The 24,487-nt window shown below is 37.7% G+C and overlaps 4 protein-coding genes across 5 annotated transcripts; all 4 read left to right on the plus strand.

The window, feature by feature from the left end:
- Positions 1-6,945: 6,945 nt before the first annotated feature.
- Positions 6,946-8,367, plus strand: LOC141655075 (F-box protein At4g22280-like). The gene is made up of 3 exons (XM_074462174.1): positions 6,946-7,074; positions 7,191-7,949; positions 8,041-8,367. The coding sequence occupies exons 1-3, from the start codon at positions 6,946-6,948 to the stop codon at positions 8,365-8,367; spliced, it is 1,215 nt and encodes a 404-aa protein (XP_074318275.1).
- A 2,556-nt stretch (positions 8,368-10,923) lies between these two features.
- Positions 10,924-13,489, plus strand: LOC141657072 (F-box/LRR-repeat protein At3g58900-like). 2 transcript variants are annotated; one of them, XM_074464187.1, is made up of 4 exons: positions 10,924-11,024; positions 11,538-12,514; positions 12,613-12,759; positions 12,953-13,489. In XM_074464187.1, the coding sequence occupies exons 2-4, from the start codon at positions 11,558-11,560 to the stop codon at positions 13,226-13,228; spliced, it is 1,380 nt and encodes a 459-aa protein (XP_074320288.1). In that variant the 5' UTR covers positions 10,924-11,024; positions 11,538-11,557; the 3' UTR covers positions 13,229-13,489. The 2 variants fall into 2 exon arrangements, with proteins under 2 accessions (XP_074320288.1, XP_074320289.1); XM_074464188.1 differs by having other exon boundaries at positions 10,944-11,065.
- Positions 13,490-14,922: 1,433 nt separating this feature from the next.
- Positions 14,923-16,460, plus strand: LOC141655076 (uncharacterized). Its single transcript, XM_074462175.1, has 2 exons — positions 14,923-15,729; positions 15,885-16,460. Exons 1-2 carry the CDS (start codon positions 14,923-14,925, stop codon positions 16,458-16,460), a joined length of 1,383 nt encoding a protein of 460 aa, XP_074318276.1.
- A 1-nt stretch (position 16,461) lies between these two features.
- Positions 16,462-21,448, plus strand: LOC141655077 (uncharacterized). The gene is made up of 5 exons (XM_074462176.1): positions 16,462-16,592; positions 17,151-17,880; positions 18,034-18,689; positions 18,816-18,946; positions 19,401-21,448. Exons 1-5 carry the CDS (start codon positions 16,462-16,464, stop codon positions 21,446-21,448), a joined length of 3,696 nt encoding a protein of 1,231 aa, XP_074318277.1.
- The last annotated feature ends 3,039 nt before the right edge of the window (positions 21,449-24,487 follow it).

A 24,487-nucleotide genomic window follows, 5' to 3' on the forward strand; every position in this document is an offset into this window, starting at 1 on the left:
TTTAGCTGACGAAAATACCCCTTTAATAAAGTAGATTGTTCATTCCTCATACTCACTAAACACACTCCTATTCATTTTAACCTTATCTCCTCTTTTGACTCACACACTCCTCTTTCTAATTTCTCCATCTCCACCAAATAATCAAATTGAGGGCTAGATTTCTTCTATAATTTGCCGACAAAGTATGTATCCCTAATTTCTTACTATTTAATTCTCTTTTTTGTGCAATTAAAAATAAATTAAGGGTATGGTGGAAGAAAATAAACAAGCAATGAAAAAGATGGGTAAAGTAAGAATAAGAAAGAAGAGAGATGGCCGATGGGTTATGGGTAAAAGAAATAGAAATAATGAAAGGGGTAATTTGGTCAGAATTTTTAAGTTTTGGAGGAAAATTTTAAATATTGATGAAATGTTCTCTTTTAAGTGACCAAAAAATGTAATTGGTAGCAATTTGTATGCACTAATGCTTAGTAAGGTAGTAATTTTAGAAGTTTTTTTTATAAGGTAGTAATTTTTGAAAACTATTATTTATAAGTCTGTAAAAATTAATTGACCCTAACTATCAATAGGTCTTCCTTAACAACGGATATATCCGTCGGAATAAAACAGGTTAAATAATACTCCACTTGCATAAATAATTTAAGTTTTTGCAAATCTCAATGCATTTTGTATTTGTTTTATTTGTGATAGTTGACTCGCCTTAAGGCATGTTTTAAATGAGATTGTGAATAACAAAATATAATTCTATTTCTCTCGGACGCTCGGGCTCTCATCATTTACTTGTTATATTTTTGGGTGTTCCCACATTTGATTACAGAGTGTTTTTTTATGTAGGAGTATTTTTCATGAGTTATTTGATTATCAAACTCACCTTGATTCACTTTTCATGGAACAACTATGTTACATCAAATAGTTTTGATTTACTTTACTACTAGAGCCGACAAATGATAGAATTTGGATATGATATTACAGGATCTAATTTAGATTCGTATATACTCTCTCTCATTCACAATAAACCTCCCATTTCATTTTGGCACAAAAATTAAGGAAACACACTACCCCACCATATAATTAAATTTAGACCACACAAATACACTACCCCACCATACAATTAAATTTGGACCACACAAACACTTACCAAAAAAGGAAATAGGGAGGTTATTGTGAATAACCGAAAAAGGAAATAGGGAGGTTTATTTTGAATGGGAGGGAGTATTAGAGTGGATTTAAAATCGTTTCAGATGTACAAGATCTTAAGTTCCCAATTTAATGTCTCGATTCGCGGATCTTCGCATTTATTTTATTATAGTTTAAAAATAAAACTTTACTCGAACATTCTGGTCAACCTCCGAGTCGTCGTTTACATGCCGACATAGTCGTTTTGAGAGTAATTTAAGTAAATTCTGAGCTCCGATAAAAACCGTCTCCATTTTCAGATCTTATCTCGTTCAAAGTTGGAATATTTTTGAAACCGTCAAGATATTATTTTAGATCTAGGAGGTGTTTCAGAAATGAGAGGATTGGTAAATTTTCAGCATATTCAAGACTTTTAACATGCTTGACTTACCAATCTACTAATTTGAGTGTTTGGTAAATGACATATTGAATAATAGATTGGAGCTCAATCTATTGTTTTCCAATATGTTGCTCCCCCAGCATATTCGCATTATTAGATTGTGAAAAATGAATTTGTCAACCCTTTATACATAGATACAACAATCTACTAACCTACACTCTCGCTTATTACCAAACATTTTTATTGAATCTGCTAATTGAAATACACTAGTCAAATATATCAATCAAATCTGTCATTTATAATCTGCTTGACCAATCTGCTACTACTAATATTAATCTGCTAAGTACCAAATATGGCCTTAGAGTTTAAAACGTGTTCTTAAATTCAATCTCAAAAGATAAATCTTATTCAAAATCTCCTAAGATACCGCAACTAAAAAAGGAAAAAATTAAATGATATTTGTATGGGAAATTGCAATATCCCATCACTTTTACTTTTCTTTACAAGAAATACATTTATTTATTTCCTAATTTGGTTTCTTATCCTATAACAATTAACCTTTAGACTAGCTTAATTAAGCATTCAATTTTATTCCAAATGACATTCTTATAATTAATTTTATTTATTATTTGATTATACAATGATCTTAATTAAAAATTTAGAATAACAAAAAAACCATTTAAAATAAAAACCGCGAAATTTCTAACATATTTTCACTCAAAATTTGATAATTTTAACCCTTGAAAAGCAAACGAGGATTAAATAGGAAAACAAATAAAAGGAGTAAACAATAGTCACATTACGGAGTACCGTGTTACTATGTTTAATTTTCATAATTCACATCCTATATTATCATTTCTCATGTTTCCAAATAATCGTGTTAATATAGATAGTATTAACCAAAAGAGGGAAACTTATACTAGACCCGCGATTTTTTCAAGGGATTCAAAACTAGTCCTTGTTATCAAACTTGAACATTTTCATCTGAAATAATCAAACGAGGTTTTATGACCAGTTTATAATCATTTGTAACCACAATTATTCGGCTAGTGTTATATAGACTTTCACATATTAGCTTGTTGCTAACTTTTTTTCCTTTTTTCAAAAATGGTCACATTAAACTGTAAAATGAACTCAAAATCTTGTTATTATTTCCGACAAAAATAATCCGTCTTAAGTAGACTCCGCCAAAAGCAATCTGGCCCGATTGACTAGACCCGTAAAAGCTAACCCGAGACCAAATCGACTCGGACTACATATCCCGAATGTGTCCCGAAACCCGACTTGACTCGCCCGCCCGAACATGACCCGTGCTTTCTTGACCCGATCCGAAAATGACCTGATAAACATAGCTCTACTTGAACCAAAAAGACTTGAAATGACTTTTTCTCTCTTACTCTTTGACCAAAAATGATCCGACCAAAATAATGTTACTCGCTTGACCCGAACAACAAACCCGAAATCCGAATTGACCCGTCCCAATTTAACCCGAAATCAACAAGAAACACAAACTCACCCGATTCAAACTGGCCCCACCCGAACTCGTCCCGGTTGACCTGTTTACCAAATTTAGTCTAAAACCAACTCAACAAGTTTTCCCAGCAAGCTTGACCAGTATTTGACTTCCTCACTTTCCCTATAAATCCTTGGAAGTATTCAAAACAATCACAAATAGTTGTCTGAAAATTCTGATCTAAGTACAGTGAATTTCTGTCTACATAAACGAAGCAAAAGATATGCAGCAGACCTATTAAATTTTCATCATTTGGTGCTACAAACACATAACTCATAGCCCTACTATTCATAAAGACTTTTGCGCAACTTACCCCTGTATCAACTGCCAAATGTTACTTCTTGGACCGTTCTTCTCCTCCACGTACTAAGTTGTCTTGTTTAAGACAGTTTAACTTTTGAGAAACTTCTTGAGATAAAACGTTATTAAAAAAAATAAAGAATTGTGCCATATAATTATACATGAATTTATTAAGATAAGTATATTTATTTTAAGCTTAAAACGTATCAAGTATATGAATTAGAAAAAAATACTCCCTCCTATTTTTAATAAACCTCCCTATTTATGAAGGGCACGAGAATTAAGGAAGTGGAGTATTATATGGTAAAGTATTGTAATGGGGTAGGAGATTGGAGAGAGGGAAGGTATTGTGTGATTAAAATAAGTACTCACTCCATTCAACTCCACACTATCACTTTCTTTTTTTCACGTTTGTCAACGCGTCTTTTACGCGCTAAATATCGTTAGCTACGTATTTGCAAAAAATATAAAAGTTAGATATTTTTAATGTACTCGTAAAGACGAATAAAACAAGATCTCACATGAATATATTTTTACTTATGTATTGGGAGAAAATTGAAATTAAATGTTTAACTATGAATAGTGTACAAAATAGATAATGGTAGTGTGGAGTTAAATGGAGGGAGTATTGTTGTAGGGTAAGGTGGTTAAAATAAGTATTGTGGTGGGATAAAGTGATTAAAATAAGATAAAGTATGAGTTTTGTGGGTATTGTTATGAAGTGGGGTGATTAAAATAAGTATAAAAGTTTGCCAAATAAGGAAATAGGGAGAGTATTGTGAATAGACACAAAAGGAAATAGGGAGAGTTATTTAGAATAGGAGGGAGTAACATGTCTAAGGGAAAACAACCAGTAAGTGAATTATACATCTGATGTACAACCACCAATTCTATAGTTTTTGAGCATTATAATAAAATTTTTGAGTTTTGTTTTAAAAATTATGAGTTTTACTATAAAGTTTATGAGTATATTCACTTAAACATTAAGCTCTAAAAAATTACTATAAAACTCAAAAATATTACATAGAAGTTTAGTAAAATTTGAGTTTTGACGGAAAAAAAATAAAATCTAACTTATAAACTTTAATAAGCTCAAAAAAATATACATATGCTCAAAAGCAAATAAAGTTGAGATAATAAGCTAAAAAAAAATACATATATTCTCAAAAACAAAAAAACTGGAGGTAGTACATCTGATGTATGTTCCTTTTTTTCTTGAAAACAACATATGGAGTATTTGTGTTATATACACTAATGCACATGTGGGATGATACTTGACCTGTCTATATATCACAGGCTTATGACGGATATTACCCATAACAAATGAGAATTCGTGAACTTAATCATTTTCAAATTAAAAAGTTACAACCATCATAAATAAAAATTTGTAATTTTAAATTTAGGGTGCTGATTTTCGCAGTACACATTTTACTCATCGCAGTATACTGTTGACAATTATACCCCTTTTATTTCCTCCTCTCATTTTCCCTCTCTAATTTTTCTCTAAACTATCTCTCTAATTTCACACATCCATTCTTCTCTAATTTCACCCACACTAATTAATATTGTCGACATTGGGGGAGGTGGTTTGCCAGCCGACAGTCGCCAGCGATGGGGTTGCACTAGTGCCTAGTGGATGGCGTGCGTACATAGCTTTTACTACGTGGAGTATTGTTAATTGTTTTGATACTGCGAATCATTTACAATATTATTAATTTATTTACTCTATTGAACACAACGGCAAGTAATATTATTTTTAAAAATTGATGGAAAAAAGAGAAAAGTGATGGTGGGTTATCCACTTATCCGTGCATCGTTGCATGAGAGGAAAAAAAAAGTGATTGACATCACTATATTGAAGGAAGAAATGGTGGATAATTGTGGGGCCTTTTTCAAAAGTAATATTATTTTAATAAAATTTCACAAGTCTCATGTTGATTGTTTGCATTGGCCATCACTTTTAATGTTATGTTTTCGTTAAATAAAGAATGGGTGGAGTAGGATAGAGTAAGAAAGAGAAAAAATTGATGGTTAATTGATGTGGGAAAAAATGACTAAATTTGGTGATGGTAGAAAATGTGAGGTGGATATGTGATTAGGATAGAGAAATGATGAAAAAGAGTAAAGTGATGGAAAATATGTGATGATGGATGCAGATGGTCTCACAGCGGCATTTAACAAGGTTGAATGCTATTTTTTCAAAAGTGTACGTAATGTATTATTATTAATTTACTCCGTTGAACAAAACGGCAATCATATTGTCGTTCCTCTCGCTTGGCGCTACTTGTCTATGTCGTCGCTGGCGACATCAAATACACCAATACCCTTTCCCACACGAATTAACCCTAATTAAAAAGATACAAGTAGTAGATTACAACGAAGAGTCAATTTAATTAGTAATATAGGTATTAATAATGAATTTAATATCTACTCTACTCAAAATAATCATTCATAATTGAAGAATTTAAAGAAGGGATTATAGTAGAGAGAAGTTAGAGAGGGTATTTGATGTTTTTAATCAGGGGTAGACAAATGAAAAGTTTCGTGCAAAAAGTACTACAATGAGTAAAAAATGTCTTTATAAAATAAATTAATACGGAGTAATTTATTACATATAATTTGTGTATTTTAATTGTTTCTCATTTTAATCAACAAAAAAACATTTTATTATTTTTTATAGGGTTTTTCTAATCTATGCCCACTAGGCATATGATAAGAAACCCAAAAAGGAAAGTAATAAAAAATGTATTTTCTTATAAATAAAAGTAAAAGTAATTGATATTACCATTTCCTATAAAAATATCATTTATTAGTGGACATAAATTAGAAAAAAAAAAATTTAATATAATGAGACAGTCATTTTATTAGTTAAACATTTATTGCTATCAATAAATAAGTGACTTTATATATTCACCATTTCACCTTAATATAATGAATGAGGGACTCTCAGGTAGTCAAATTGTAAAACAGTTTTACCCAATAATTATCGCCAAAAAAAGTTAACCTTTTGTTGTAACGACTGCTCTCCCCCTCTGAGCGTTGAACTGGGTCTCTTCAACTTCTAACTGTAAAAAAACTTGACAGATGTAATGGGTTGATTTTTTTTCACCGTTGCTGAAACTTTGGGTAAAAAAACTCTTCCTTTTACTTTCTTTTTACTGTGTTTATAGACTACTGTAACAGTGTAATCTGAAAGAAAAGTATTGTGTTGCAACTCTTTTTTAACTGTCTTATTTTTTCATGCCATCAATCATTTACAGTTGTTCTCGGTAGGGAAGTAAAGTTCCATATAATTCTTGTATGAGACGGTTTCATGATATCGTACAACTGACCAACATAATTGGGTCTAATTTATATCTTTAATTATAGATGGTTTTAGTAAAATGTAATGTACTCATGTTCAATCTTAATCTCTGTAGTATAATTCTGATCATCTTGCATTTCTGTTCAATTTATTAGAAACCAATTGCATTCTGATCATTCTTGATATTTTGTTGGGTTTGTGGGGAAAAAGTTATATTTTTGAAGGTTAAATGTTGAGATTATTCTTGATTGAAATTTTCGTATCATTGTTGGTGTTTCTATGTTAGGAATGTTGAGTATTATGTAAGAAAGAATGGTTTTTGGTCGAAGAAAGCGTAAGGGTTGTCAGAAGTCGCAAGAGACGGAGAAATTAGACCGTATCAGCAATTTACCTAATGACATTTTAGGCCATATTCTGTCTTTGCTTCCTACAAAATACGCGGTGGCTACCAAAAGTTTCTCTCGTCTAAGTGGAAGAACCTATACCAACTTACGACTAGTCTTGATTTCGATGATTCTTTGTCTATTCACTCTCAATTCCGATTGGATACTCCGAAGAGAAATAGTTGTTTTAGGAAATTTGTGAATCGGGTATTGGTTGAAAGGTGCAAGAACCCTAAAATTACCAGGTTCAGGCTGAAATGTGGGAAACATGTCAAGAAATCCCTTTTTACGGACTGGTTAAATGTTGCCTTATACTTGCATAAGGTTACTGAACTCGAGTTATCTGTCGAATTGGGTGTCCCTTTTGTTCTGGAACCTCCTGAATTGATTTGTCAGAATTTAAGGGTTTTGAAGTTGGAATGCAACTTTATCCTGCGTGTTCCGAAGCTTATAACATTTCCATGTTTGAAAGTGCTGTTTCTCAAAGAAGTTTCATTCCCGGGAGATAGCACTATTCTTTTCCCTTGTAATGGTGAAATTTGTGTGAATGGCCTCAGTGGGATTTTGCTTGGTTGCCCATTACTCGAGGAATTGGTGATAATAGGATGTGATTGGAATAGATCCGATCTATTTTTCTCTAATCCCTTTCTTAAGAAGTTGACACTTGATGTCGGAATAGGTGGACATCTTGACCAACTTAATGGTTCTTCCATTTATTTTGATCTACCGAATTTGGTTTATCTGATGTATAGCGAAAGCTTACCAGAGCAGTATGATATCAGGAACCTAAACTCTGTGGTTGATGCTCATTTTGAAGTTTGTTTTAATGACGATGAATTCGAGGATCCCCAAGATCTTTGCGACACTATGCTTGATGTTATCGTTGGTGTCTCAAACTGCGAGATCTTGTATTTATCCGGTCAATGCTTGGAGGTAATTAGCTACAAGTCTTCAACACTTTCGAAATCACTGTTAAATAGCTTCGGCATTGCTTTAATTTGACTGATCCTTTCTTCTTTTGTAGGCTCTTACTAGTGGTGATTTTGAGCTCCCCGTCTTTCAGAATTTGACTCGATTAAAGCTTGGTCAAGGCTACCATGTTAGCTGGAACGATGTGCTGCTGGATTTCCTTAATAACTCGCCTTGTTTAGAGTCTCTCACACTGGTTCAGGTTAATGATCACTTTCAGTACAGAGCTTCTCATTTCAGGCGTAGGGCTGAGCAAATTATCCGATTATCCGAATCCGATCCGATATCCGATCCGATTTTGCGGATACCCGATCCGAAAAGGAGTTCAGATATGGATATCCGATCCGAAATAATCGGATATCGGATCGGATATGGATATTAAAATTTAGAAATTCGGATATCCGGTATCCGACATAAGTCGGATCGGATATCGGATCAGATACGGATATTAACATTTAAAAATTCGGATATCCGGTATCCGATATAAGTCGGATCGGATATCGGATATCGTTATCCTGAATCAGGCGGGCTTTTTGCGTTTGAAATTAAAACAGAGAAAATGTCGCCATTTAATAACAAAATGTTCCGGTTAAAGTTACAGCTAAAATTGTTCACATTTTATTAGAAAATTATTCCGGGAACTTTTTATCTAAAAATGTCACATTTTATCGTAAATGAGTCACATTTTCACCGTCTTAATTTCAGAGGAAAAAGATCTGTCTTAAAGGAGACGGGCTGATAGAATCTCGTTTAGTATATAATGTATATAGATATATTTAGATAGATTATGTCTGCTAAGTTTCCTTTATTGGATGGACGTGTACAGTGGTATACCGGATGGAACACTAATGGTCAACTTGACGACTACTGCTTGCTTGGTGATCACCCGGTTCCTTGTTGTGTTTCGTCGTGCTTAAAGGTCATCAACCTTGAGGATTTCACCGGCATGAGTGGGGAGACCGACATGGTCAAGTATTTCCTAGAAAAGGCCAACGCTTTGGAGCAGATGGTTTTACATTGGCGAAAGAAAAACAGGACAAGAGAGAAAGAGGTAGAGATAGAGAAGTTGCCAAAAGCCTCTAAAAATTGCTCAATTTCATTCAAGTGACGCGAATGACTCGACACAAATGTCTCGATTGTTGGAATTGGTTAATCCCATTCATATTTTTTTGCTTCTTCGCTGCTGTGGAATTGCGAATTGAGTAAGTGGTTGCAATGTTTTGTACCGAAATCAGTACGTAAACATTGCAACAACTTTCAACAATGGCACATACCTTTTTTTCGGAGGAAATGGGTAGAATCCTAATACTTCTGTAATGTTCTATAGCTAGGAAGCTAAACAGAAAACGGCTTTCGGAGCTTTTAGGATTTCTTTGTTGTAATGGTGTTTTGTAATATCAATCCATCTTTATGAGTTCAATCGTGTACTGACAACTAGAACTCGGATTTTTCGTACTCTTAAAAACAAAGAAGTTGGAGGCCATGCCTATGCGGCTATGCTCGAGAGAGGAGAAAAACTACACAAAGTACCACAAAGAAGCCAATAATTTAACAAGCTTAGCCATGTGTCCATTACCAGTCTTTTTTTCATTATATGGTAGTGAAGTGAAGTGAAGTGAAGTGAAGTGTCTACACCCGTCCACTCGAATCGAATGTTTATTTTCTACCCATAATTCAGTATTCTTAAATAACTTGATAATAACATATCTGAAAATGACTTGACACGAAATAATCCAACATGTCCCGATCTAAACCGAATTGTTAAACTCTAAAATGACCCGGATCAAACTGACCTATCTAACCCTGACCTAATTCTCATTTGTGACAAACACTTTTCGTCACAAACTTGTAACCTCTCACAAGATGCAAGTTGGTGAGGAGGTGGGAGACGGGTTGTGACTTGTGAGAGGTCACAAGCTTAACTTTCTATTATCATTAAACGAATCCAAATATTACAACTTAATGACAGTTAGAATAAATTTTTACCGTATTTTTTTACCCTTTCCGTCCCAGTCAACAATTGTCTTTTGCTTTTGGCAGTATGACCAATAAAATATAAGACTTATTTTTTTACCTCACAAATCATTAATCCCCACTTACAACGAGTGAGCCCACAAAAATGACCGGGATAGAGAGTATAAAAAATGAAAATAAATAATAATTATTAACTAATGAACCACAAACAGAAATAGATAACTTTTCATCGAGACGGAAAGACTATTTGATAGTACTTTTTTTTCTTTTTAAAAACTAATATATTCATATTAAACAATACCGCGTTTTTTTAAATTTAATATTGCTTCTCGTTAGAGCCAGCACACAATGACACGACACGAAAACATGACACAAACCGGACACGGAATTAACGAGTTTGGGTTGAGCCTTAATGACCCATTTATGTAAGTGGTCGACTCGAACACGACACGATAATTAATTGGGTTGGGTTTGGGTTAGCTCTTTAAACACGAATCCGACACGAATGACCTGTTTGCTAAACTAATCCTAATTTTTCTTGATCCTCAATCACATAAATATACTTACACTTTCCAAATATGGACATGACACGAGAACCCGACACAAAATTAACGGGTTAGGGTTGAGACTTTATGACCCATTTATGTAAGTGGTGTGACACGAACACGACACGAAATTTAATTGGGTCGGGTTTGGGTTGGAGGGTTTGTGACCCGTTTACATGTGACACAAACACGAACACGACACGACTCGATCTGTTTGCTATCAATATGTAAAAAAACACAAAAATTTGAGAGACGATCTTTCAACAATAATGTATTAATTTTATCTTTAATCATGATTTGTACCTATTTTATTATATTTAGTACCACTTTTTCTTTTTCTTAAAATTATAAAATAGTGTCTCATTAAATTTATTGAAAGAACGTCTTTTAAGAAGACCTAAAAACAAAGAGTGACTCTTGTAAAACGGTTTTACATAATAATTAATTAATTATCACCAACAAAATCACACTTTCGCTAGAACGACTCAAGATGGAATTGGGCCTCTTCATCTTCACCGCTGTAAGTGGGTTTAACTTTTCTTCACAGTTGCTGATTTTTGGGTAAAAACTCTTCCATTTTCTTTCTTTTTACTGTGTTTATGGAGTACCGTAACAAATTAATATGCAAGAAAGTACTGGGTTCAACTTATTTTTACCGTATTTTGGGTTTTCATGCCATTTATTAGGAGAATTTACCTTGGAAAATGTCATGTTTCTTGATTTATAGCGGTTTTGTGTGGGGCTTTAAGGTTTCGTATAAGTCTTGTATGAGACGGTTTCATGATATAGTCGAATTGACCCACATAATTGGGTCTAATTTATGTTCAATCTTGATTATACTATTATAAAAACCCACTGTAGTATAATTGTGATCATCTTGGATTTTTCTTCGATTAATTTAGGAACCATTTTTTCATATGAAATAGTTTGTGATTCTTGAGATTTTGTATGGTTTGTGGGTAAAAAGTTATGTTTGAAGGTTAAATGTGCAAATTATTCTTGATTGATCCTTTCGTATTGTTGTCCTTATTAGGATTTTTGAGTTAAGAGACAATGGATTTTGGTGAAAGAAAGCGTAGTGTTTGTCCAGAGTCACAAGAGACGGAGAAAACAGACCGTATCAGCAATTTACCTGATGAAATTCTAGGCCATATTCTGTCTTTTGTTCCCACAAAGTACGCCGTGGCTGCCAGTATTCTCTCATCTAGGTGGAAGGACCTATACAAACTTACGACTAATCTTGATTTTGATGATTCTTTGTCCATTCACCCTCAATTCCGTTTGGGTACTCCAGACAGAAGTAGTTGTTTTAGGAAATTTGTGGATCGGGTATTGGATCAGTGCAAGAAGTCACAAATTACAAGGTTCAGGCTGAAGTGTGCGAAACATGTCAAGAAAGACCTAGTTACTGATTGGATTAATGTTGCCTTATCCTCGTATAAGGTCCCTGAACTCGAGTTATCTGTCAAATTGGGTGTTCCTTTTGCCCTGCAACTTCCTGCAGTGGCTCGTCGGAATTTAAAGGTTCTGAAGTTAGATTGCAACTTTATCCTGCGTGTTCCGAAGTTGGTAACATTTCCATGTCTGAAAATACTGTTTTTCAAACAAATTGAATTCCCGGGAGATAGCCTCAATGGGATTTTGTCTGGTTGCCCATTGCTCGAGGAATTGGTAATAATAGGATGTGATTGGAATGGATCCGATCTATTTTTCTCTAATCCTTTACTTAAAAAGTTGACACTTGATGTCGGAATAGGTGGAGTTCTTGACCAAGTTAGTGGTTCTTCGATTCATTTTAATCTACCGAGCTTGGTTTATCTGAAGTATATCGAAAGCTTACCAGAGCAGTATTTTATCACCAACTTAGACTCTGTGGTTGATGCTCATTTTGAGGTTGCTTTCAATGATGAAGAATTCGAGGATCAACAAGAACTTTGCGACATTATGGTTGATGTTATCTTTGGCATCTCAAACTGCGAGATCTTGTACTTATCAAGGCAATGCCTGGAGGTAATTAGCTACATGTCTTCAACACTTGAAAATCATACTGTAAAATGTAAATAGCTTTGGCATTGCTTGAATTTGACTGCTCCTTTCTTCTTTTGAAGGCTCTTGCAAGTGGTGACTTTGCGTTGCCCGCTTTCCAGAATTTAACTCAATTAAAGCTTGGTCAAGGCTGCAATGTTAGCTGGAACCACGTGCTGCTGCGCTTCCTTAATAAGTCGCCTTGTTTAGAGTCTCTCACACTTGTGCAGGTTAATGCTCACTTCCGTCCAGAGTTTCTGTATGTCATTTTAAAAGCTATATTTTATATTGTACTGTCTTAAATCAAAACTTTCAACGAGAGGTTGACAAGTCGGTAGATACTTTCTTATGGAATCTTATTTAGCGTAATAAATATAGATAGATTAGCTTGCTAAGCTTCGCTTCTTGGATGGACGTGTGTAGGTGAATACCAATGATGAACTAGACGATGACTGCTTGTTTGGCGATCACCCAGTTCCATCTTGTGTTTCGTCATGCTTGAAGGTCATCAACCTCAAGAATTTCGCCGGTTTGAAAGAGGAGATGGGCATGGTCGAGTATTTCCTAGAGAAGGCTAATGATTTGGAGCAGATGGTTATACATTGGAGAAAGAGAAACGGGGCAAGCGAGAAAGAGATAGAGATAGAGATAGAGAAGTTGCCAAGAGCCTCTAAAACTAGCTCAATTTCATTCAAGTGATACAAGCTGACTCGACAGAAAACTCGATTGTTGGAATTTCTTAACCCAATTCATATTTTTTGCTTCTTTGCTTCTGTCTAATTGGGAGTTGTGTAAGTGGTTGCAATGTTTTTTGGAGGAATGGGTAGAATCGTAATACTTTCGTATGTTCTATAGCTAGGGACTTAAATGGTAAATGGCTTTCGGAGCTTTTAGGATCTGTTTGTTGTAATGGTGATTTGTAATATCAACCATTATATAAGTTCTGCTGTTTGATGTTCTCGTACTTGTTATTATCGGTTAGATTGTTAAATTTCGACTAAAATATTCAGCTTGTGAATCATTTGCTAATTATACTCGGCTTTCTGTCCTTGCTTTCCGAAGGTAGGAATTTGAAAAAACAAGGACAAAAACCTTAATTGAAATGGCAGTATACGATTGATAAATTGAATGTTTTTATCGACAGCTCGAAAGTTGCTGTTTTTTGATAAAGAGAATGTTGAGAATTATCTCTAGCCTATATAGATGTGACAACTAAATTACGAGCTACGAGTATTTCAGTATTTTCCCAAAAATCGATTTTTAGGTTGTCCGTCTTGTCTGATTTTGAAAACGTTCTAAAATCAAATTTATTACTCCGATGAACGAGGCTGTTAGATCACTAAATAATAGACGGCGCCAGATTTGAACCTTAAAACGAAGTATATAAGCTGAGACCTTTTTTTAGACTGGATTATATAAATACTCGATAAGTACGAACCTTTAAAAACAAAGAAGTTGGAGGCCATATCTATGTCCGATACAAATTCTTGTTTAAGGCAATATCCGTCAAATAAACTTAAAAGAAAAGTTAAATAAAAAGGGTAGGAGAAAAGGAGCTCTTGGGAACTAGCAAAACATGTTTTACTCTTAAAACGGATATATCCTTTTTAAGAGAGACGAAATAACACGTCAGCCCAAATGTGGAGAAAAACTACCCAAAGTACAGCAAAGAAGCCAAATAACTTCACAAGCATAGCCACATGGCTGTACTCCGGATGGGTTTGGGCCATGCCGAGCTAACCCAGGAGGGGCAGGCTCACCTAGCTAGGCCCTAAAACGGCCCATGGGAGAGGCGGGCTGGATGGTGTATGACCCGCGCTAGGCTAGAGGCGCTCCATAACCAGGCTGGGTTGGCGGGCCTCACATATTTTTTTAAGGGGGTTGATTTATATCGACGACGTTTTAGTAAACATCGACGACGTTTTAAAAAAAAAAAGACGATAACTGCCCTTCCACTCATCCAACACTTTCTCTCTCTAAAAAATTTCCCCTCAACTTCAACTAAATTAAAAAAAAAACAACAACAATTAACAACACGACGGATCTCGAATCACTGGTACTTAAACAACTTAATCGCTTCATTATTTGGTTAATTTTTTTTTCCGCACCGCTACATCTATTCGACAATTGATTTACGTCACGTATTGATTTAGTAATAATAAACATTGCAATTTTTCTCGTAAATCAAATTTGTACCCCGAGTTGAACCGAAGTGGACCAAACTTTGAGATCTAACGTTCACCATGGACCAAACGCGTTGGAAAGCAACGTTTGTCGTGGTCCAACGTTGGAATCCCACGTTTGGCCGCGGAGAATTTTTTTTTTTTAAAAAAAAAAAAAAAAAATTATTCTCCGTGGCCAAACGTGGGATTCCAACGTTTGGACCATGGCCAATGTTGGTTTCTCACTTTTGGACCACGGCCAACGTTGGTTTCCCACGTTTGGACCATGGCAAACGTTGGTTTTCAACGTTTGGTCCATGGTGGAGTGTTGATAACGTACTCAAACTCGTAAGTAGAGCTTATTTAACATCGTTACCTTATTTGCCTGATTTTATGAATACACGAATTCCAGACTTGGTTCCAAATTTACCACATATCACCTTCTTGGTGTGGAATGTTCAAGGTACGGGAAGCAAGAGAAAAATAAGTGCGATTAAGGAAGTCACGAGACTTTTTAGGCCTACTGTTATAGCGCTAGTCGAAACCCATATGAACAATGACCACGCGGTAAAGCTGGGAGATATCATTGGATACAGGGGTCAATCCCGTGTTAATGCTCAGGGTTTTAGTGGAGGTATTTGGCTTTATTGGAATACCGATATTGTTTCGGTGTCAACTGTGACAGAGCATCATCAGTATATCACCATAGAAATTGCACGCAATGGGGAAGTCCCTTTGTTTTTCTCGACCGTTTACGCGAGTCCGGACCCGACTAATAGAAGGGAGCTTTGGCGAGAATTGGAAAACTTTGCTAGGACGAATAATCGACCTTGGCTACTAGCAGGGGATTTCAACGAGACTCGTCACTTAAACGAAAGACACGGAGTGGATGCTAATATGGCTCGACGATGTGAAAATTTTATCAACTGGATAGACAACTGTGATCTTATCGAGCTTGCTTTTACTGGGGCGTCTCATACTTGGGCGCGAGGGAATACGACAGAGACTCGACAAAGCGCAAGACTAGATCGCGCCTGTGTAATGCTAGTTGGAGTACCCTAAATGAAGACGCCTTGGTTAAGCACTTACCCGCGTTTCAGTCGGATCACTGCCCACTTCTTATCTCCCCTAACGGCTTCGCCCCTTTATCCACTATCAATAGGCCTTTCCGCTTCCAAGCTTGTTGGCTGAAGCATGAAAATGTTACGGAATTTGTCGAGGAAAATTGGCCTAAGGAAGGAATTTTCCCGCAAAAATTGTCGACCTTAGCCTCGAAATTAAAGGACTGGAATCATAATATATTCGGCAATATTTTTAGGAAGAAGAAGAAACTGATGGCGCGAATTGGGGGTTGCCAAAGAGAGTTATCTTTACGGAGGATACCGTCACTTATTAAATTGGAAGCGAGATTACGCCGTGAGCTAGATGAGGTGTTCGAGCAGGAGGAACTATTGTGGTATCAAAAATCAAGAATTGATTTTATCAAAGACGGAGATCGTAACACTTCTTATTTTCACATAAGTACTCTTGTGAGGCGTTGGAAAAATAAAATTAATTCGCTAAGGAACAATGAGGGGAACTGGACGGATGATCCTGAGGAAATTAAAAGCATTATCGTTCAATTTTATAAGACTCTATTTACGGAGGAGCAACAAGAACCCGTTGAAGACCGGCTGCCGTGGGACTTATTTCAACCTTTTAATAAGAAAGATTGGGATTGGTTGTCCAGGCCATATACAATGGCGGAAATCGAGAGCGTGGTTCATTGATATGGGTGACGATTCCAGTAGCGATGATGTTCGTAGCTTGGCAAATGATTTTGTGCTCTCGGTGAATATGGATAGCTCGATGGGTTCAGTGGCGCGCTTCGTCAATTTGTTATGTGACGGTGGACTGACAGTGTGAAGTTTGAGACAATTTACATCTTATTTTAACTAATAAAAGGGAGACTTAATTGCTTCCTTTAGTCCTTCTGTTTCAATGCTATAATAATGTAGCTTAAGTATTGTTCTTAATTAGCTATTTTTATGAGCAACTTTTCGTTGCCTTTGGGTCAGCCGAAGAGTCTCAATTTGGCTATTTATAGCCTCCGAGTCTTTGTAAATGTCATTCAGAAATCAATCAAAGAAATCACAAAACTGCTTGCGAGCATTATTTTTCCGTTATTTGTTCAAACGCGTATTTGAATATTTAACTTGTTCGATCTCAATAGGTCTTGAGTTCGTTCCCCATTGATAAGTTATAGGTCTAACTTATCAAATATCGCTTCCGCATTTAAATTCGTATCATAAGTGGTATCAGAGCTTCGACTCTTGATTTTCCATTAAATCGAGACGGTCCTAAGTTTCGGTTCATTACAAAAAAAAAAAAAAAACACTCAAACAAAAAAAATTGATAATGGCAGGCGAATAGTTCGACGACGAATTTTATGATAAGCTGCAAGACTTGTTACGTAATAGACCTACCGGAAGTCGAACCGCTGGGAAAGCGAAGCAAGACGAGTTCAAAATCTTAGAATTGGCGGAATTTACAGGAGGTACCGATCCCGAAAACTATTTGGATTGGGAACGGAAAATCGAGCGGTTCTTCGATTTCAAAGACATCACTGACGAGAAGAGATGTCGATATGCGATTTTACGATTGATCAAAGGAGCGTCCTTATGGTTCGAGGGGTTGAAGGCCAAAAGAATACGAGTTGGAAAGGAGAAAATTGCATCGTGGGAGTCCTTGAAGCGGAAACTTCGTAAACGGTATGTACCCACAACCCATAGGATTACTACTTATCGTAAAATTGCGGAGTTTAGGCAAGGGAAATTGAGTGTGGGGGAGTATATTGATGAATTTGAAAATTTGTCGTTAATGGGGGAATTAGAGGAGATAGAGGAACAAAAAATGGCAAGATTTTTACGAGGGTTGAATTCCAACGTTGCTAGCACAGTAGAGTTGTATCCTTACTCGGATTTCGATACATTGTGTGGGCTTTGTCTGAAACTCGAGGCTCAGGGAAAAACGAAATACGGGGGAGGGTCGAGTTCTGACTCAAGAAAACCCAAATACTGGTCCAAAGACGAATCACAATCTAAATTCAATTCCCCTGTGTCTAGCAGTAACCCAAACAAAATCCATAACTCAGACAATACCACCATCCCTAAAACGACTAATTCATCCAAGGAAACCTCTCTGTCAAAAGTAAGATGTTTTAAGTGCCAGGGATTTGGGCACTATCAGAATTCGTGCCCTAATAAACGAGTGGTCACCTTAAGAGAAGCCTTTGAATACCGAGATGAAGCAATGAACGAGGAATAAAGGGAAAGGTTGGGTGATGTGTTTAATTTTGATGAGGGAAACAGTGAGGGTGAAGAGGAGGTGGAGGCTTATAGTGCTCCTGTTTACGACACAGTTTTGGTTATTCGTTCTTTACAAACCAAGCCGGGTCCAAATGAGTCGGAACAACGAGACCAATTGTTTCATACCAAATGCCAAGTCGGGAACAAATGGTGTAGCGTCATAATTGATGGAGGTAGTTGCACTAACGTTGCTTCTAGCGAGATGGTTGATAAACTCGGGTTGACCACCACGGCTCATCCTAGGCCGTATTCATTACATTGGCTCGATGATGGTAATAAGATGAAAGTGTCGAAGCAGGTACTTGTGGGTCTGACCATGGGGTCCTATTATGATAAAGTTTTATGCGACGTAATTCCGATGGATGCCTGTCACATTTTATTAGGCCGTCCTTGGCAGTTTGATCGGGATGTGATACATCGAGGGCGGAGTAATGAGTATGAGCTGCGAGATAAGGGTAAAAAAATCGTGTTGAAACCTATGTCCTCCCAAGATATTCGTGCCATGAGTGTTAAGAATAAAAAGGAAAATTTGCTAATCAAAGAACGTGATATTGAGTGTGCAATAAAAAAAGCTGAACATGTTTATTTACTTTTAGCTAAGGAGGAATCAATAGGTAACAAAGAGGGGATGTCAGGAGGCCACATTGATGGGTTATTGCGTGAGTTCAGGGACGTTTTTCCCAATGACTTGCCGCCGGGACTGCCACCTATCCGAGGAATAGAGCATTAAATCGATCTCATTCCCGGAGCCCCATTGCCGAATAAGGCTGATTACAGGTGCAATCCAGAGGAGACAAAAGAGCTTCAGAAACAAATTGACGAATTGGTAGAGCGGGGATTTGTCCGTGAAAGCCTTAGCCCTTGTGCCGTGCCGGTACTGCTTGTTCCTAAGAAAGACGGGTCTTGGCGTATGTGTGTCGATTCTAGGGCCGTCAATAATATCACGATTAAATATCGTTTCCCCATTCCTAGGCTCGACGACATGCTCGATGAACTACATGGTTCTACGGTGTTTTCAAAAATTGACTTACGGAGTGGGTACCATCAAATTCGAATGCGCGAAGGAGATGAGTGGAAGACGGCTTTTAAAACAAAATACGGTTTGTATGAATGGACCGTCATGCCATTTGGTCTCACAAATGCTCCGAGTACTTTTATGCGATTAATGAACGAAGTACTTAAACCATTTTTGGGTCGATTTGTGGTGGTCTATCTTGATGACATTTTGGTATATAGTAAAACTGAGGAGGAGCATATACAGCATTTGAAACAAGTTTTTGAAGTTTTGCGTACTCAAAAATTGTACGGGAAGTTAGAAAAATGTTCCTTTTTGGTGGAGTGTTCTGTTTTTGGGTTATGTAGTGTCGGGCAGTGGTGTTTCCGTGGACAGCGCCAAAATCGAAGTCATTCAATCCTGGCCGCAACCGAAGACAGTCACCGACGTCAGGTCCTTCATGGGTCTTGCTTCTTTTTACCGTCGGTTCATTCGTAATTTTAGTACGATAGCGTGTCCGATGACCGAATGCCTTAAGAGGGGTGCATTCGTTTGGGGAGAAGCAGCCAACAATGCATTTGAGTTATTAAAGACTAAATTATGCGAGGCACCCGTGCTAGCTCTCCCGGACTTTTCTCAACCTTTTGAGGTCGACTGTGATGCAAGCGGTGTGGGTATTGGGGCCGTTTTAATTCATTGTGGGCGTCCAATCGCATATTTTTCCGAGAAATTAGGGGGAGCTCGGTTGAAGTATTGCACATACGATAAAGAGTTCTACTCTATCATTCGAGCTTTGAGGCACTGGAGTCATTATTTGCGACCGAGCCATTTTATATTGCATTCCGACCATGAGTCATTGAAGTATATTAATGGGCAACAAAATCTGAGTCCGAGGCATGCGAAATGGGTCGAGTTTTTACAGTCCTTCCATTTTTCCTCAAAATATAAAGATGGACGCAGTAACATTGTAGCCGACGCATTGTCACGAAGGTATGTTTTATTGTCTACTTTAAATATCCGTCTTCTTGGTTTTGAAATTCTGGAAAATTATTATCAAGATGATGGTGAATTTTGGGTAATATTTGAGAAGTGTGGTAAGGGTCCATTCGAGGAGTTTATGTTGCAGGAGGGTTTTCTATTTAAAGGGAATCGTCTTTGTGTTCCTAAACACCCAATTCGGGACTTATTGGTCCGAGAGGCTCACGGTGGGAGTTTGGCCGGTCACTTCGGAATGGCTAAAACGCTTGAGGTGTTAAAGGAGCATTTCTTTTGGCCCAAAATGATAGGCGATGTGACGATCTTGGTGAACAAGTGTGTAACATGTAAAGTGACCAAAAGTTCATTTAAACCCGGCCTTTATCCTCCGTTACCAGTCCCGCTTCGACCTTGGGAAGATGTGTCGATGGATTTTATAGTGGCTCTACCTCGTACTCATAGGGGTAAGGACGCTATTATGGTGGTCGTGGATAGGTTTTCTAAAATGGCCCACTTTGTAGCTTGTCATAAAACCGACGATGCGAGCAATGTTGCCGAGCTTTATTATAGGGAGATTGTCCGTCTTCATGGAATTCCAAAAACGATTGTGTCGGACCGAGACTCCAAGTTTTTGAGTTATTTTTGGAATACCTTGTGGCGAAAGGTTGGCACGAAACTCCTTTTTAGTACCACTCATCATCCGCAAACGGACGGGCAAACGGAAGTGACAAACCGGACCTTGGGGGTATTGTTACGTGGGTTGGTCAGTCGGTCCTTGAAGGATTGGGATGTTAAGTTGGCTCATGCCGAGTTCGCTTATAATCGTTCTCCGACACATGCTACGAGTCATTCCCCTTTTGAAGTGGTTTATGGAGCTAATCCGTATCTTCCACTGGATTTAATTCCACTTCCGAAAGACGAGTTAGTGCATAAAGATGCTGAAGCTAAATTAAAGTCTATGGTTAAATTGCACGAACAAGTCCGTAAGCAAATTGAAGCTATCAATGTTTCGTATCAACGGAAAGCAAATAAACACAGGAAACCTCGAGTGTTCCAAGATGGTGACTTAGTTTGGGTCCATTTGCGTAAGGAGCGATTTCCGGGGAAAAGGAAAAATAAGCTTATGCCAAGGGCCGAAGGGCCTTACAAAGTGATTTCCCGTGTGAACGACAACGCTTACAAAGTTGAATTGCCCGGTGATTACGGTGTCCATGCTACTTTTAACGTGGGTGACTTATCCCCGTACTTGGATGATGACGGACTAGTCGAATTGAGGTCAATTCCTTTCAAAGGGGGAGGGGATGATATGGGTGACGATTCCAGTAGCGATGATGTTCGTAGCTTGGCAAATGATTTTGTGCTCTCGGTGAATATGGATAGCTCGATGGGTTCAGTGGCGCGCTTCGTCAATTTGTTATGTAACGGTGGACTGACAGTGTGAAGTTTGAGACAATTTACATCTTATTTTAACTAATAAAAGGGAGACTTAATTGCTTCCTTTAGTCCTCCTGTTTCAATGCTATAATAATGTAGCTTAAGTATTGTTTTTAATTAGCTATTTTTATGAGCAACTTTTCGTTGCCTTTGGGTCAGCCGAAGAGTCTCAATTTGGCTATTTATAGCCTCCGAGTCTTTGTAAATGTCATTCAGAAATCAATCAAAGAAATCACAAAACTGCTTGCGAGCATTATTTTTCCGTTATTTGTTCAAACGCGTATTTGAATATTTAACTTGTTCGATCTCAATAGGTCTTGAGTTCGTTCCCCATTGATAAGTTATAGGTCTAACTTATCAAATATCGCTTCCGCATTTAAATTCGTATCATTCATAATATGGGATCGTTAAAGGCGCCCGGTCCGGATGGTTTTCAAGCCCTTTTTTACCAGAAGAATTGGGGCTTAATATCACAATCCTTATGTGGTATGGTGCTTAATGCTCTTGAAGGTAAAGGCTTCCCCGAAGGTCTCAATGACACTCATATAGTCCTTATTCCCAAGGTAACTAATCCTGAAACCATTACTCAATTCAGGCCTATTGGACTCTGTAATGTTTCCTATAAAATCAATAGTAAGATATTAGCCAACCGAGTTATAAAGGTCCTACCTCACTTAATTTCCGAGACCCAAAGTGGCTTCGTACCGGGTCGACAAATTACTGATAATATAGTGGTCTTCCAAGAAGCGATACATTCTATGCGTAAAAAAACGGGTCGTACTGGTTTCATGGCTATAAAAATTGACTTAGAAAAAGCTTATGATCATCTAAGGTGGTCTTTTATTAGAGATACTTTACAAGATATGCAATTGCCGATTCTTATTGTGGATGTCGTCATGGAATGTGTTACTTCTACTCGACTGCAAGTTCTTTGGAACGGAGAAGTGACTGAGCAGTTTACCCCGTCTAGGGGAGTTCGACAAGGGGATCCGCTCTCCTCTTATCTCTTTGTAATGTGCCTCGAAAAATTGCAACAGGCCATAGATATCGAAGTATGCAACAAGAATTGGAGACCGATTACTTTGGGTAGGAATGGTCCGTCTATTACTAACTTATTTTTTGCAGATGATATGGTCATTTTTGCAGAGGCTACAGAAGAGCAAGCCTTAGTTATCAGGCACGTCATTAATAATTTTTGTATAGCCTCAGGGGAAAAAGTTAGTGCTGCTAAATCAAGGGTGTTCTTTTCGAAAAACACGGATCTTTCAACGAGACAAGCAGTCGGTCAGGCTCTTGGATTCGAAGAAACGGACGATCTTGGGACTTATCTCGGCATGCCTACTATTAATGGTAGAGTTACCCGGAACACATTTGCTCATCTGGAAGAAAAAATCCATAAAAGATTGTCTGGATGGGCTACTAAACGGCTCTCACTTGCGGGTAGGGAGAAGCTTGTTAAATCTACCCTCACCACCTTAGCTAATTATAGTATGCAGACGGCTAAGCTCCCACGGACAATATGTGATAATATTGACAGAAAAGCCCGTCAATTTTTATGGGGTGGTAGCGATGAAAAGAAAACGATTCATTTGGTTAAATGGGAGACGGTTCAAAAGCCTAAATCCCGAGGTGGACTCGGTATTACCTCAGCGAGGCAAGCTAACGCGGCCTTCCTTACGAAGCTTGGGTGGAGAGTTCTCGCGGAGCCACACAGTCTATGGTCACAAGTCTTACGAGCTAAATATTACAGTAACAGATGCGATATTGATATTTTTCAACCAAGGGTTAGCATGTCTAATGTCTGGGCCGTTATCTCGTCACAAGCCAAGACAATAGTTAAAGGAACAGCTACAGCTGTAGGCAATGCTCGGCGTACCCTTTTCTGGGACCATGCTTGGGTGGACGGACTGTGTCTCGCGGATCACGCCATAGCCCCCATTCCCGAGACTAGTCTAGCAGCTACCGTTAGTGATATGTGGATCGAGAATCATGGATGGAATTGGGATTTATTTTCTAACTATCTCCCTGGAAATATTCTACAAAAAATTGCTTCGATATCACTCTTCCCGGACCCAGATCAAGAGGACACTCTCTATTGGCGAGGTACGGACTCAGGTAAATTTTCCATCAGCTCGGCACTTGGTTTTATGCGTGAGTCGGAGCTGGCATTGTCCTTCGAGTCTTCTTGCTGGAAAACGATTTGGAAATTGCCCGTTCAACAACGCCTCAAAATGTTTCTATGGTTAGCTGCTCATGATAGAATTATGGTCAATGTTAATCGGGTGAAAAGGAATATATGTGACAATCCCATATGCCCAAGATGCGAGGACGAGGAAGAGACTACGGAGCATATGCTCCGCAAATGCCCGATTTCACGAGCTATTTGGTCGTCCATCGGGCTAGATCCCAATAATAATTATTTCTACAACTCTCCTTTTAATGACTGGATACTTCGAAACGCCAGCAATGACGTCGAGGTAAGCATTTCGGACTGGCCTATCCTATTTGCAGTTACGTGTTGGTGGATTTGGCGATGGCGGAACAATATTGTCTTTGGTCGTGAGAATGAAAACCCGGTCCATCCTCAGGTCTTCTTATACCAGCAGTTCGATATCACCAAAAGGGCCTTCGACAAATTCGATTTTCTTATCCCTACTCCTCGTTCGCGTCATGTTGAATTATTCATTCGATGGTCTCCACCGCCTCATGGGTGGGTGTTGCTCAATACGGATGGAGCCGCTAGAGGAAACCCAGGTCCTGCCGGGGGGAGGGGGGTGGAATTTTTCGAGATCCATCTGGTAATTTCATCTCGGCTCTTTACTTGTCTTGTGGGAATTGTTCCTCAATGAAGGCGGAGTTGCTAGCGCTCTTAGCTGGGTTGGAACGGGCTAAAGAACTTCAGATTCCAATGCTTTTAGTTCACATGGACAATTCTCCATGCGTGGAAAACATTAATGGGGATAAGTTGATAACCAATAGTCTAAAGTTTATTGTCAGAAGATGCAAGGAGCTAATTAATGAAGCTTCATGGACTGTCAAGCTGGAG

This window comes from Silene latifolia, chromosome 5, assembly GCF_048544455.1.
Source record: "Silene latifolia isolate original U9 population chromosome 5, ASM4854445v1, whole genome shotgun sequence".
NCBI lineage: Eukaryota > Viridiplantae > Streptophyta > Magnoliopsida > Caryophyllales > Caryophyllaceae > Silene > Silene latifolia.